We start from the raw sequence: 13,244 nt of genomic DNA on the forward strand, positions 1-13,244 counted from the left end.
TTCAGAGTAACAGCCGTGTTAGTCTGTATTCGCAAAAAGAAAAGGAGTACTTGTGGCACCTTAGAGACTAACCAATTTATTTGAGCATAAGCTTTCATAAGCTCACTGCATGTTTGTTAATATCACTTTTCCCAGCAAGCCCCAGGACCCATTAAGCCCTGGATGGGGTGGGGGCTAAGGGAAGGCAGCAGGGGCCAGAGGCAATGGTGGGATGGATGCAGGGCCTGGGAAGGCAGCGGGAGCTGGGAGAATGGTGGCGAGGTGAGGAAGGCAGCAGTGTCCTGGGGGGGTGAGGGGGGATGGCTATAGGACTGTGGAAGGTAGCGGGGGCCCGGGGCAATGGGGGGGGTTGCATGCGGGGCTGTGGGAGGCAGCGAGGACCAGGGGTGATGGCGGTGGGTGATGAGCCCTGCTGTCTCATGGCCAGAGCCAGGGCCTGGTGTCTGCTGCCATGGGGCCAGGACTGGTGCGGCTCAGTGCCGCTGCGTGGCTGGTGCTAGCACTTGCCGCTATACAGCCAGGACCAGGGATTAGCCGTGTGGCCACTGCACGGCTGGAACTGGGGACCAGAGGCTGACTGAAGCTCCGCGGCCGGAGCTGGGGGTCAGCACCTGCTGCCCTGTGGCCAGAGCAAGGGGTTGGCGCCCAAAGCCCCATGCTTGGAGCCCGCTGCCGTGTGGCTGAGGCTGGGGGTCGGTGCCTGTGGCCAATGCCTGCCATTGTGTGGTCAGACCCCAGACTCCTATTACCCGCTTCCCCCCCCCCACACACACACACACAATCCCTCTCCCGATTTTTCACACTTGCTGTCTGGTCAGCCTACTTTCCCATCCGCCACTTGATTTCATGAGCATCAGTGGGGGATGAAGCCCAGAGTCTGAGCTATTCTGACTATAGCCAGCAGGGGACAGCAGAGGACAGTAGATCCCCCTGCCTCCTCATGACCATAGGGACACTGGCAATAAGATTTCAAATAGCCCCTAACTTTGGGTGCCCACGTTGAGACACCTGGAGCCTGGATTTCAGAGGTGCTAAACACCCGCAGCTTCCAGCGGGGCTCGTGGGCACTTAGGGTGTGTCTACACTGAAGTTACATGCCCATGGCTGGCCCGGGACAGCTGACTCCGGCTCATGGGGCTCGAGCTGAGCAGCTGTTTACTTGCAGTGCAGACAGTTCTGGCTTGGGCTGGAGCCCGAGCTCTGGGACCTTCCCACCTCGCAGGGTCCTAGAGCCGAAGCTCCAGCCTGAGCCCCAAAGGCTACACTGCAGTTAAACAGCCCCTTAGCCCGAGCCTCGGGAGCTGGAGTCAGCTGGCCCGGGGCAGCCATGGGTGTGTAATTGAAAATCAACCTCCAGCCATCTCTGGGTGGGCATCAAAACCTGAATCATCCACTGCTGGCCATTTACTCCCTACCGAATCCCTGGACCTGAACTCCATGGGCGAGGCCACCTTGCCTGGCCTGCGTTTGGCTCTAGGCTGCATCTACTGGGAGCCTAGCAGGTCCTCTAGGTTTGATGTATCTTGAGGGCAGCACATGGCTCTGGGAAGGCTCAGTAATTGGATGAGTCTGTTCAATTACACGGATCTGCTTCTAGCCAGGCCAGCATGAGGGGGTTGGTTGCGTTTTGCTTCGGTCTGTAAAACAAAACTAAATCAAAGTGGCTGGTGGAAGCAGCGCAATGAACATTTAATAAGAATCAGTGGCAGAGCTAAAAGCGGGCCAGGGGGCAACTGCCCCCCTTGGCAGCCATTAGGTATACGTGTGGTGCCTTTTCAAGCCAATAGGTATAACTGAAGGTGAAACCACCAATGACCCAGCTGCCTCCTGGTTCCACCACTGCTCAAAATGTAGCTCTGTTGATGCTAAGAATCTGGAGTCTATTGAGCAGGAACATGGGACAGACAGCACCCTTGCTTGGAGAACCCATGCTTTGCAAAATGAGACATGGACTTTCATTCACCCGGCACTGAACTGCAGCCACTTCTGGGGTGGAGCGCAGTAGCTGCATAACAACACACAGCAACACTGCACAGGGATTGCTCACCCAGCACTGAAATGCAGATACCTCTGGGGTGGAGCGCAGCAGCAGTGTGGTAACACAGCAACACTATACAAGGATCACTCACCTGGCACTGAAATGCAGACATCTCTGGATGGAGCACAGCTGATTCATAGATTCATAGATACTAAAGTCAGAAGGGACCATTATGATAATCTAGTCTGACCTCCTGTACAACGCAGGCCACAGAATCTCATCCACCCACTCCTGCAAAAACCTCTCACCTATGTCTGAGTTATTGAAGTCCTCAAATCATGGTTTAAAGACTTCAAGGAGCAGAGAATCCTCCAGCAAGTGACCCGTGCCCCATGCTACAGAAGAAGGCGAAAAACCTCCAGGGCCTCTTCCAATCTGCCCTGGAGGAAAATTCCTTCCCGACCCCAAATATGGTGATCAGCTAAGCCCTGAGTATATGGGCAAGATTCACCAGCCAGATACCCAGGAAAGAATTTTCTGTAGTAACTCAGATCCCACCCCATCTAACATCACATCACAGGCCATTAGGCCTATTTACCATGAATATTTAAAGATCAATTAATTACCAAAATCATGTTATCCCATCATACCATCTCCTCCATAAACTTATCGAGTTTAATTTTAAAGCCAGATAGATCTTTTGCCCCCACTGCTTCCCTCGGAAGGCTATTCCAAAACTTCACTCCTCTGATGGTTAGAAACCTTTGTCTAATTTCAAGTCTAAACTTCCCAATGACCAGTTTATATCCATTTGTTCTTGTGTCCACATTGGTACTGAGCTTAAATAATTCCTCTCCCTCTCCGGTATTTATCCCTCTGATATATTTATAGAGAGCAATCATATCTCCCCTCAACCTTCTTTTAGTTAGGCTAAACAAGGCAAGCTCTTTGAATCTCCTTTCATAAGACAAGTTTTCCATTCCTTGGATCATCCTAATAGCCCTTCTCTGTACCTGTTCCAGTTTGAATTCATCCTTCTTAAACATGGGAGACCAGAACTGCACACAGTATTCCAGGTGAGGTCTCACCAGTGCCTTGTATAACGGTATTAAAATCTCCTTATCTCTACTGGAAATACCTCTCCTGATGCATCCCAAGACCGCATTAGCTTTTTTCACGGTCATATCACATTGGCGGCTCATAGTCATCCTATGATCAACCAATACTCCAAGGTCCTTCTCCTCCTCCGTTACTTCTAATTCATCCGTCCCCAGCTTATAACTAAAATTCTTGTTATTAATCCCTAAATGCATAAGCTTACACTTCTCACTATTAAATTTCATCTTATTACTATTAGTTCAGTTTACAAGGTCATCCAGATCCTCCTGTATGATATCCCGGTCCTTCTCTAAATTGGCAATACCTCCCAGCTTTGTATCATCCGCACACTTTATTAGCACACTCCCACTTTTTGTGTTGAGGTCAGTAATAAAAAGATAAAATAAGATTGGTCCCAAAACTGATCCCTGAGGAACTCCACTGGTAACCTCCCTCCAGCCTGACAGTTCACCTTTCAGTAGGACCCGCTGTAGTCTCCCTGTTAACCAATTCCTTATCCACCTTTCAATTTTCATATTGATCCCCATCTTTTCTAATTTAACTAATAATTCCCCATGTGGCACGGTATCAAATGCCTTACTGAAATCTAGGTAAATTAGATCCACTGCGTTTCCTTTGTCTAAAAAATCTATTACTTTCTTAAAGAAGGAGATCAGGTTCGTTTGGCACGATCTACCTTTTGTAAAACCATGTTGTATTTTGTCCCATTTACCATGACACTCAACAACACTACACAGGGGTCACTCACCCAGCACTGAAATGATGCCACCTCTGGGGTAGGAATGCAGCAGCTGTTGAACAGCCACAGAGCCACACTACTATATCCTAACAGCACAGATCTGACATCAAGAATTATAACATTAAAAAACCAGTAGGTGAACAGTTCAGTCTCCCTGAACACTCAAGAACAGACTCAAAAGTGGCAATTCTTCAACACAAAAACCTTCAAAAACAGACTCCCAACGAGAAACTGCAGAACTGGAATTAATTTGCAAACTGGACACCATCAAATTAGGCCTGAATAAAGGCTGGGAGTGGATGGGTCACTACAAAAACTAATTTTCCCACTGCTGATACTCACACCTTCTTGTCAATTGTTTGAAATGGGCCACCTTGATTACATTGAACTCATTAGCACTACAAATGTGATTTTTTCGTCCCTTCTTGTCAACTGTTGAGAATAGCCCACTAGCGGAATGGCTTTGTTGGGCTCAGCGGAGTTACTTTGCAGCGGTGAGGGAGGGTGAAGCCAGCCTGGTCAATTTCACACACCGCTTTTGAGAAAAAAGAACAGGAGTACTTGTGGCACCTTAATTTGTTAGTCTCTAAGGTGCCACAAGTATTCCTGTTCTTTTTATGGATACAGACTGACACGGCTGCTACTCTGAAACCTGCTTTTGAGAAGTTTCACTTCCTGCTTCTGCTCCTTTGGCTGTCAGACCTGGCGGCAGGTTGGGTTTCCCCTTTGATCGGAAACATCAGAGCTGGGAAATCCCTCTTGGGCCCGCCCGCCCCTGCCCCTAGACCAAAGGTGGGGGAGGAGTTGAATTTTCTAGGGCTCTAGTACTAAATACTCCAAGCAAATAAACCTTGCGCCCTCTCATTAGTGAGTCTGTTCCCCAGCCGCGTCTGTGCAGCAACTTCCACTGCAGGTGTGTGCCTGGGACCTTCGGCACCAAGCGCAGCCCCTCTGGCCCTTGAGCCAAAGGAGTAACAGCAGCAGCTGGTGGCAGTAGTAGGCTGTTATCTCCCAGGCAGCAGGTGCACTGCATTGTGTGCTAGGGGGAAGCCAGGCCAGTTCATCAGGCTCCCTTGAGGAGTGTGGGGTTAGTGCCCTGAAAAGGACGGGGCTAATAAAGGAGCAGGGGTGTGGTGAGCAGCTTCATCCCGGTGTTGCAGGCACTGATGGGGGGCCAGAGTGACTCCATCCCTTGCACTCAGTTTCTGCTGCATTTCCTTCTAGGATAACTCCAATCTGTACATGGTGAAGGAATACATCCCGGACGGGGAGATGTTCTCCCACCTACGGCGGATCGGGAGGTTCAGGTGAGTGTTGCCATGGGAGCCGATGTTGGGGACAGCGTTGCTAATGGATAGAGCTGGGTCCTAATCCTGCCTCTGCCATTCACTCCTTGTGGGGAGGGGGGAGAATCACTCTGTGCCTCCGTTTCCGCAGCTGTAAATTTGGGATTTAGTTGAGTAGAGAATTGACCTTTTATCCACTAGCAGCATCTGCAGCGATGCTGGCTTTGATCCTCATGCTGCAGGGCGTGACCTGATCCCCAGCTGGGCTGGTCAGGAAGGGATTCCCCATGGGGAGAGCTGCTGAGATCTTCTGCCAGCATGAGCCACAGTCAGTGGCAGGGATGCCAGGGCCAGATGGGGCCAGGCTGGATGGAGCTGGAGGTCCATGGGGGTGTGTGTTGGGGGGAAAGGGGAGATGCTGGTCTGGGAGGGGTTTGCCAGGCTGGGTGGACTCAGGGGCTAGCAATGGTGGGTGGGATGTGTGGGCTAGGGCAGATGGGGCCACCAGGCCCAGAAGGGTTGGGGCATCTTGCCTGGGGTTGCCTGGGTAGATGGAGTCAGGGATCTATAAGGAAGGTGAAGCAGCCGCGTAGCCAGGTGGAGGGAACAGGGGGAGCGATCACCCAGCGGCGCTCTGGCGGCCGGCCTCACTCGCGCCGGGTGTCTGCAGCCGCCCTGACGCTCCCGCTGCCGAGGTGCCGCCGAAGGCCCGCAGCAGGTGGTGCTTTCTTTTTTTATCGCCAAGACATTCAAAAGGCGCCACTTGTGCTCAGTGGGGGAGGGGCCGCTCCCCCGTTCCCCCCCTAGCTACGCCACTGAGGTGAAGGTCGGGGCAGCAGGGGGCCAAGGGTGCTGGGCTGGCTGAGAGGGGGCGGATCTGGCCCGGGATGCCCACGTTCTCCTCCCACCTCATTGCAGTGAACCTCACGCCCAGTTCTACGCTGCGCAGATCGTCCTGACCTTTGAGTATCTGCACTCGCTGGATCTCATCTACCGAAACCTGAATCCAGAGAATCTCCTGATAGACCAGCAGGGCTACATCTTGGTGATGCCCCTCCCCCACTCCTTCCCATCCCCATCCCCATCCCAGCGCTGGTTCCTGGCTCCCTGCCGTGATCTCCTGCCTGTCTAAGTCTCTCTCTGCTGCCATCCCCTTCCCAAAGCCAAGACACCCCCAGAAATGTAACACGGACAGAATACATCAATCGTCTGCTCCCCCCCCATTCCCCTCCTGCTGTCACAGCCTCCAGGCTGATCCAGCTTCTCCCCTCTCTGTGGTTTTGCCAAGCAGGTGAAAGACCGAACCTGGACTCCGTGTGAGAGCCCAGAATACCTGGCCCCCGAGATCATCCTCAGCAAGGTGAGCTGGGGAGGGCCTGTCCACTGCCTGATCTCTAGCTGATCCCTAGCCACCAGGTGGTTCCTCCCGCCCCCCAAATGTTCGGTGCATGACCCCAGCCTGCTTTCCCTGGGCAGGGTTATCCCAAGGCTGTGGACTGGTGGAGTCTGGGCATCTTCATATACAAGATGGTGGCTGTTTACCTCCCATTCTTTGCGGACCAGATCATGAAGCTCCATGAGAAGATCCTCTCTAGCGAGGTATTTGGGCTGTGGGAGGGGACACTTGTGTGATTTTGTGGGGGGCAGGATTTCGCCAGCAAAAGGGATGTGCTAAGTCTCAGCGACTGATCAGAGAGATGTTTACACGCACCACACACATGTTCATGCCCTCCCATGCTCCCCCAATCCCCAACACGTGGGCATCCTCCCTGTCATGTACCCCAACACATAGACCCTCCTTTGCCACATACTCCTGTTCTTCAACATATGGACATCCTCCCCATTATGTCCCCCACTCCTACACCCCAAACATGGACCCTCCCTTGCTGTGTACCCTACTTCTCCAATACATGGACTCCATTCCCCACCCCACCACCACTGGGCTCCCTATAACTCTCATGGGGACTCCTGGAACAGGTGCTTTTGGTTTTCTTATACACTGTCGTGAATTGCAAAACTCTCCACAACTCTGCTACGTTGCAAGACTAAATGTTCCTTAAACACATCAGTCACCTCCAGGCACTGGTAGAGCACTCATCACCATAGTAACCAAGAGCCCATAATATTCCTCTGCCCACCCCAGCGCCTTCTCGCCAAGGATCTCAAAGCACTCGTATCGGACACGGTCAGCTTTAAACCTAGTGGGGTTTTAAAAAAGCAAAGTTGTGTGGCCTAGTGGGAACTCAACAGACCTGGGTTCTGTTCGCGGTTCTCCTACCAGCCTGCTGAGTGACTTTGAGCAAGTCACGTCTCCCTGTGCCTCAGTTTCCCCTTATGTAAAATGAGGATAGTGATGTGGCAGCCCTGTGGAGGAAAAATGCTCAATAAGAGCTGGGGAGCTGCTCCTAATTAACCATTTCAGCTCCTGTGTCAGTCCTCAGTAGCCTGAGGACTAACTTCTTGTCCACTCATTGTCCTGGAGTGTTTTTAAAGGGCTTGTTCTTTATTATTAGGTGTATTACAATAGTGCCTACAAGTCCCAGTCATGGGTCAGGACCCCATTGTGCTATAAGGCCGTACATTACTACGTGTATTATGGTAGTGCCTAGGTGCCCCAGGTGTAGCCCAGGACCCCCCCTGTGCTAGGGGCTGTACATTACTAGGTGTATCTATGAATCTAGCCATGAGGGCAGGGCAGATCTCTGTCTCTCCTCCCCACCCCAGGTCCGGTTCCCAGCTTACTTCAGCTTTGACCTGAGGGGCCTGCTCCGGAACCTGCTGCAGGTGGACCTCACCAAACGCTTTGGCAACCTCAAGAACGGGGTCAACGACATCAAGAACCACAGGTGGTTTGCTATCACCGACTGGATCACCATCTACCAGAGGAAGATAGGAGGGCGGCGGCAGGCAGAGGAGAGCCTGGGTAACTCCCACCTGGTGCAGCCTCCGTCAGCAGGAATTGAACCTGAGATCATCAATTCCCAGGCCTCTAGGAGCGCATTGGTTACTGGGACTCTGTAGCAGGGTGTTGTGGCTGGGTGCAACCACTAGGGGGAGATATGCTCACCCAGCATTGGTTTAAAGTCGGGAGCCCTCAGTCACCTGTTTGTAACATGGTGGCAAAAGCAAGGTCCTGTCCCCACCCCCTGAGGACAACAGCCTACTACTGTTGCTGCCAGCTAGTGGCGTTATTACTCCATGTGTGGTGGGAGAGGGCTGTGCTGAAGGTCCGGATTAAAACCCTTCTGATGATGCAAGTGGGGCTCTTATGGGGATCCAAGGGCTCCTGACCCCCTGCCCTTCCCTGATTGCAAAGTGAGAGGAGGGGGTTCTGGCTAGATAAAAGGAAGCTTGAGGAGGCGCTGATCCTGCATCCCTCACCTTGTTGCGTAGGGGCCTGATCCTGTTTCCCTTAAGAGTGCTGGGGGCCCTGATCCTGGGCTCCTAAGTGGGGTCATGGGCTCCCCCTTCCATGATTGCAAAATGTGAGGGTTTCTGGCTGGATTGGGGACGGGGGGGCTGATCCTTGCCTGCCTTGTTGCAAAGTTGGGGCCTGATCGTGCCCCCGCAGCAGACCCAGGAGTGTGGGGGGGTGTACAAATGTTGATCCCTCACCTCGTCCCCAACCTCCCCCTCCCCTCCCTTTGCAGGTGGAAGCTCCCTTTATACCAAAGTGCAGAGGCCCTGGCGACACGAGTAACTTCGACGACTACGAGGAAGAGGAGATCCAGGTCTCCACCACTGAGCAGTGCGCTGAGGAGTTTGCTGAGTTCTAGGGCCAGCAGGGCACCCCTCCCCCCCCCGACCCCCAGGAGGGCATGCATGGAGCAGGTGGGGGTGGGGTTGGATTTGATCCCACCCCACCCCGGGAAACATGTCTGTGTCCTCCGACAAAATTTGTGTCACTGCCCCCACTTCCTCTTTAACAGTGTGCTTTGTTGTAAACATATTTGAAACAATTACCAATAAAGTTTTGTTTAAAAAAAAAAATCAGACTGGCATGTGGGCTGTTGGGCTCCAGGGGACAGTTGTCGTGGCTGGGATGAGCCGGGAGCTGTTCAAATCCCCGGAGGCTCAAGGAGTTCAGGGATGGAGCCGGGGGGCCGGCGGCTGCCATAAGCGGGACCTGAACTCGCCTGGAGTTGGAAGCCCCAAGGGGCGAGTGTCCGCGCATCAATGGGAGGGGGGCATCTGGCCGATGGATAAACAGGCATCGCAAGCAGCAGCGGAGGGGTTATTTTATCTCGCTGTCTGGCAGGGGGCGACAACTGCTGGAATACCATGGCCAGGTCTGACACCCACAATTCGAGAAGGAAGGGGAAAAATTGGCAGAGAGTTGCCATGAGAACGATTAAATGGGGGGGAACCTGCCTTATGCTGAGATGCAAGGAGCTTCTTAAAGCGAAGATTAAGGGGTGTCGTGATCCCTGTCTCCAAGTACCCACATGGGGAATAAAACTGATAATGGGCTAGTCCCGCTAGCAGACGAAGGTCGAAGGAGAGCCAGTGGCTGGAAGCTGAAACTAGAAACATTCAGACAGGAAAAAAGGGCAGATTTTTAACTGGGGTGGGGAGGGGGGGTGTAATTAGCCGTTGGAACAATTCACCAAGCATCATGGTGGATTCTTCATCACTAACGCTGTTTAAATCGAGATAGGAGGTTTTTCAGAAGGATCGGCTCCAATTCCAACAGGAGTTGATTCAGGGAAGTCCTGTGGCCTGTGTTACGCAGGTCAGATGAGGTGCTCACAGTGGTCCTGTCTGAATCGATAATCTACCCTTATGAGGCCGGGGCAGGAGAGGTGAACAGCCAGGCCGACCCCGGGGTGCAGCAATGCGAGGGGATTGCCAGAAGCAGAATACTTTCCTCTAAATGTGGATATGTGCACACCTTCCTTACTGCCGGGGAAATGATGTGAGCCCATTCCCGCCTTCCTCTGCTACCCTATTTTCCATCAGAGCGTATGGCAGTAAGGGTGGAGATCCTGGTGTCCTGCAGGCCTGCTGACATGGATCAGGGCAGCCTGGGGACGAGGCTCCCCTTGGGGAAGAACATGCATTCCTGAGCCTGAATGCAGCAAGGGGTCTCTGCAGCACAGGGTGCTGCAATGCTCTCGCTGGCTTTCCCGGTGACAAGTGACGGTACCCTGGTGAAAATCCTGCCCCTTCCCTCCCTGGCCAGTAATCCCACAGCTGGCCTGTCAGCTCCATAAGGAAACGGGTCGTAACCGCAAACTAGCCCCCGCCGACACACTCACCAGACTGATGTTCAGTCCCCCACTGGACGGCAAGATCCAGCAAAGCGGGCAGGAGCAAGGGCCCCATCCATTACTGCCTTCCAGGGGTAACTCCCCAGTGGGGGCTCCTGGAGGGACCACCCAGCTCCCCAGCTCTCACAACGCTAAATCCTACCCTCAGTCCTCCCTAACTGTGCTGGGACCCTGCCGCTCTTTATTTAGTACTGGCACAGGCCTGACTAAAGCTGTTCCCACTTACAAACAGACACTTAAGTGTTACGAGTCTTTATCATAAAACCCCTGAGGTAAGGAGAAAGAATTCCAAGGCTAAGAGGGACACTCTCAGCAAATTTGCGGATGATACTAAACTAGGAGGAGTGGTAGATATGCTGGAGGGCAGGGATAGGATACAGAGGGACCTAGACAAATTGGAAAATTGGGCCAAAAGAAATCTGATGAGGTTCAACAAGGATAAGTGCAGGGTCCTGCACTTAGGACAGAAGAACCCAATGCACCATTACAGACGAGGGACAAAATGGCTAGGCAGCAGTTCTGTAGAAAAGGACCTAGGGGTGACAGTGGACGAGAAGCTGGATATGAGTCAGCAGTGTGCCCTTGTTGCCAAGAAAGCCAATGGCATTTTGGGTTGTATAAGTAGGGGCATAGCCAGCAGATCAAGGGATGTGATCGTTTCCCTCTATTCGACATTGGTGAGGCCTCATCTGGAGTACTGTGTCCAGTTTTGGGCCCCACACTACAAGAAGGATGTGGATAAATTGGAGAGAGTCCAGCGAAGGGCAACAAAAATGATTAGGGGTCTGGAACACATGACTTATGAGGAGAGGCTGAGGGAACTGGGATTGTTTAGTCTGCAGAAGAGAAGAATGAGGGGGGATTTGGTAGCTGCTTTCAACTACCTGAGAGGTGGTTCCAGAGAGGATGGTTCTAGACTATTCTCAGTGGTAGAAGAGGACAGGACAAGGAGTAATGGTCTCAAGTTGCGGTGGGGAAGGTTTAGGTTGGATATTAGGAAAAACTTTTTCACTAGGAGGGTGGTGAAACACTGGAATGTGTTACCTAGGGAGGTGGTAGAATCTCCTTCCTTAGAAGTTTTTAAGGTCAGGCTTGACAAAGCCCTAGCTGGGATGATTTAATTGGGGATTGGTCCTGCTTTGAGCAGGGGGTTGGACTAGATGACCTCCTTAGGTCCCTTCCAACCCTGATATTCTATGATTCTATGATTCTATGAAATGCCAGCATACATGCACAAGGTGTGGAAAAGTCATATCCCAAGGGATGATGCATGTCCAGCCAGAGGCGTATGGTGTAATAAATGCATCTAATATGGACATTTTGCAGCTGTTAGTTGCACTGAAGCAGTCAGGGAGTTGACTCATATTGCAGACAATCAAGACCCATTGTTTCTGGGATCTATCACTTGTGATGACATGGCACATGCCTGGAGAGTGACATTGAATATTCAAAGCAAGACTATTGACTTTAAAATTGACTCAAAAGCAGATGTCACAGTCATCTCATAAAGGACTTACTATCATCATCAACCCCTCCCAGAGCTTCATCTGACTCCGCTCTGACCCTCCCTGAAGGGATTCTGAACTGCATAAGCCAATTTATCACTGAACCAATTTACAAAGATAAAATCTTTGCGTTCAGTGTGTATGTGATCAAAGACCAACAATTTTCTCAGCTGCAGCGTGGCAGCCATGATGGGCTTAGTGAGAAAGATGGAAGAACTTGAGGATCTGATGCTATTAGGCTTTTGAAAGGTGATCTAGTCCAAATCAACTTAACAGGCAATGCTGAACTAGTGAATAACCATCTCTACAAGAGAGAGAACCGCGAAAGGACTAGCTGCAGATTTTTGTGAATTCACAGGACATCATTACCAGGTCATTGTGGACTATTTTTCCAGCTATATAGAAATAATGTACTTGAAAGACATAACGTTGCAGTGTTTGTGAGAAACTGAAGTGCACGTTTGCTCACTTCGGTATCCAGAACAACTAGTGATGGATAATGGCCCACAATTCACTGCAGGAGAATTTAAGTCGGTCTGAATGAAATATGATTTTGATCCTATCACTGGCAGCCCACGTTACCCACAAGCAAATGGAGAGGCTGAGAGAGCCGTACAGACAGCCAAGAACATCTGACAGCAGGAAGATCCATTCCTTGCTCCTCTGAGTTACAGACTGTGTGAGGCGGTGTGGTTCCCTGCTGCCCCGGAGAGAGACAAGTCCCTCTGGACACCAGAGTGGGCGGAGCCAGGGATCTCTGAGCCCGCCCCCCAGGGGGTCAGGAATGGCACAGGAAGTATAAAGGCCTGACCCCAGAACTCACTGAGAGAGCAGCCGCTGGGGAGGCCAGACACCTCCGGCCTAGCTCACGATCGGGAAACCCCAGCGGCCTGCGGTAAACCCAAGGACTGGTCTGACCTGCCCAGGGCCAGCTATCAGAAGGAGTTGTTGAGTCTACCCCTTCCAGCTTCCCGAGGAACCCATGGTGCTGGACCCACTGAGGACACCACCCTGACCCAGGTACCTCAAGAGGGGGAGTCTGGAAGTAGCCCGGGGGCAGCCAACGCTAGTCTGGCTGCGGCACTGCTAGAACCCCTGTCAGGGTGTTGCGGCCAGGATCCCCGCTGACGCAGCAGTGGGTCTTCTGCTTCTGTTAGGGCCTTGGGCTGGGACGCAGTGGAGTTGGAGGGCCTGTGTCCCCCATCCACTCAACTCGTAGGTGGCAGTCTCCCCCTCTCCCAGGCCCTTCAGCGCTAAGGGCCTGGGCTTTCTGTTTATATACTCTGGTTTGTCAGTCCCTGCCTGAGGGCCTGACTCACCATTGCCCCGCCCTGACCTAGGACTTGG

The 13,244-nt window shown here is 52.3% G+C and overlaps 1 protein-coding gene across 1 annotated transcript; it reads left to right on the forward strand.

Annotated features, from left to right (window-relative positions):
- Nucleotides 1-389: 389 nt before the first annotated feature.
- LOC144277884 (cAMP-dependent protein kinase catalytic subunit alpha-like) lies at nucleotides 390-8,898 on the forward strand. Its single transcript, XM_077838908.1, has 7 exons — nucleotides 390-395; nucleotides 5,061-5,143; nucleotides 6,041-6,178; nucleotides 6,398-6,482; nucleotides 6,599-6,721; nucleotides 7,847-8,009; nucleotides 8,771-8,898. The coding sequence occupies exons 1-7, from the start codon at nucleotides 390-392 to the stop codon at nucleotides 8,896-8,898; spliced, it is 726 nt and encodes a 241-aa protein (XP_077695034.1).
- The last annotated feature ends 4,346 nt before the right edge of the window (nucleotides 8,899-13,244 follow it).

The sequence above is a fragment of the Eretmochelys imbricata genome, chromosome 20, assembly GCF_965152235.1.
Source record: "Eretmochelys imbricata isolate rEreImb1 chromosome 20, rEreImb1.hap1, whole genome shotgun sequence".
NCBI lineage: Eukaryota > Metazoa > Chordata > Testudines > Cheloniidae > Eretmochelys > Eretmochelys imbricata.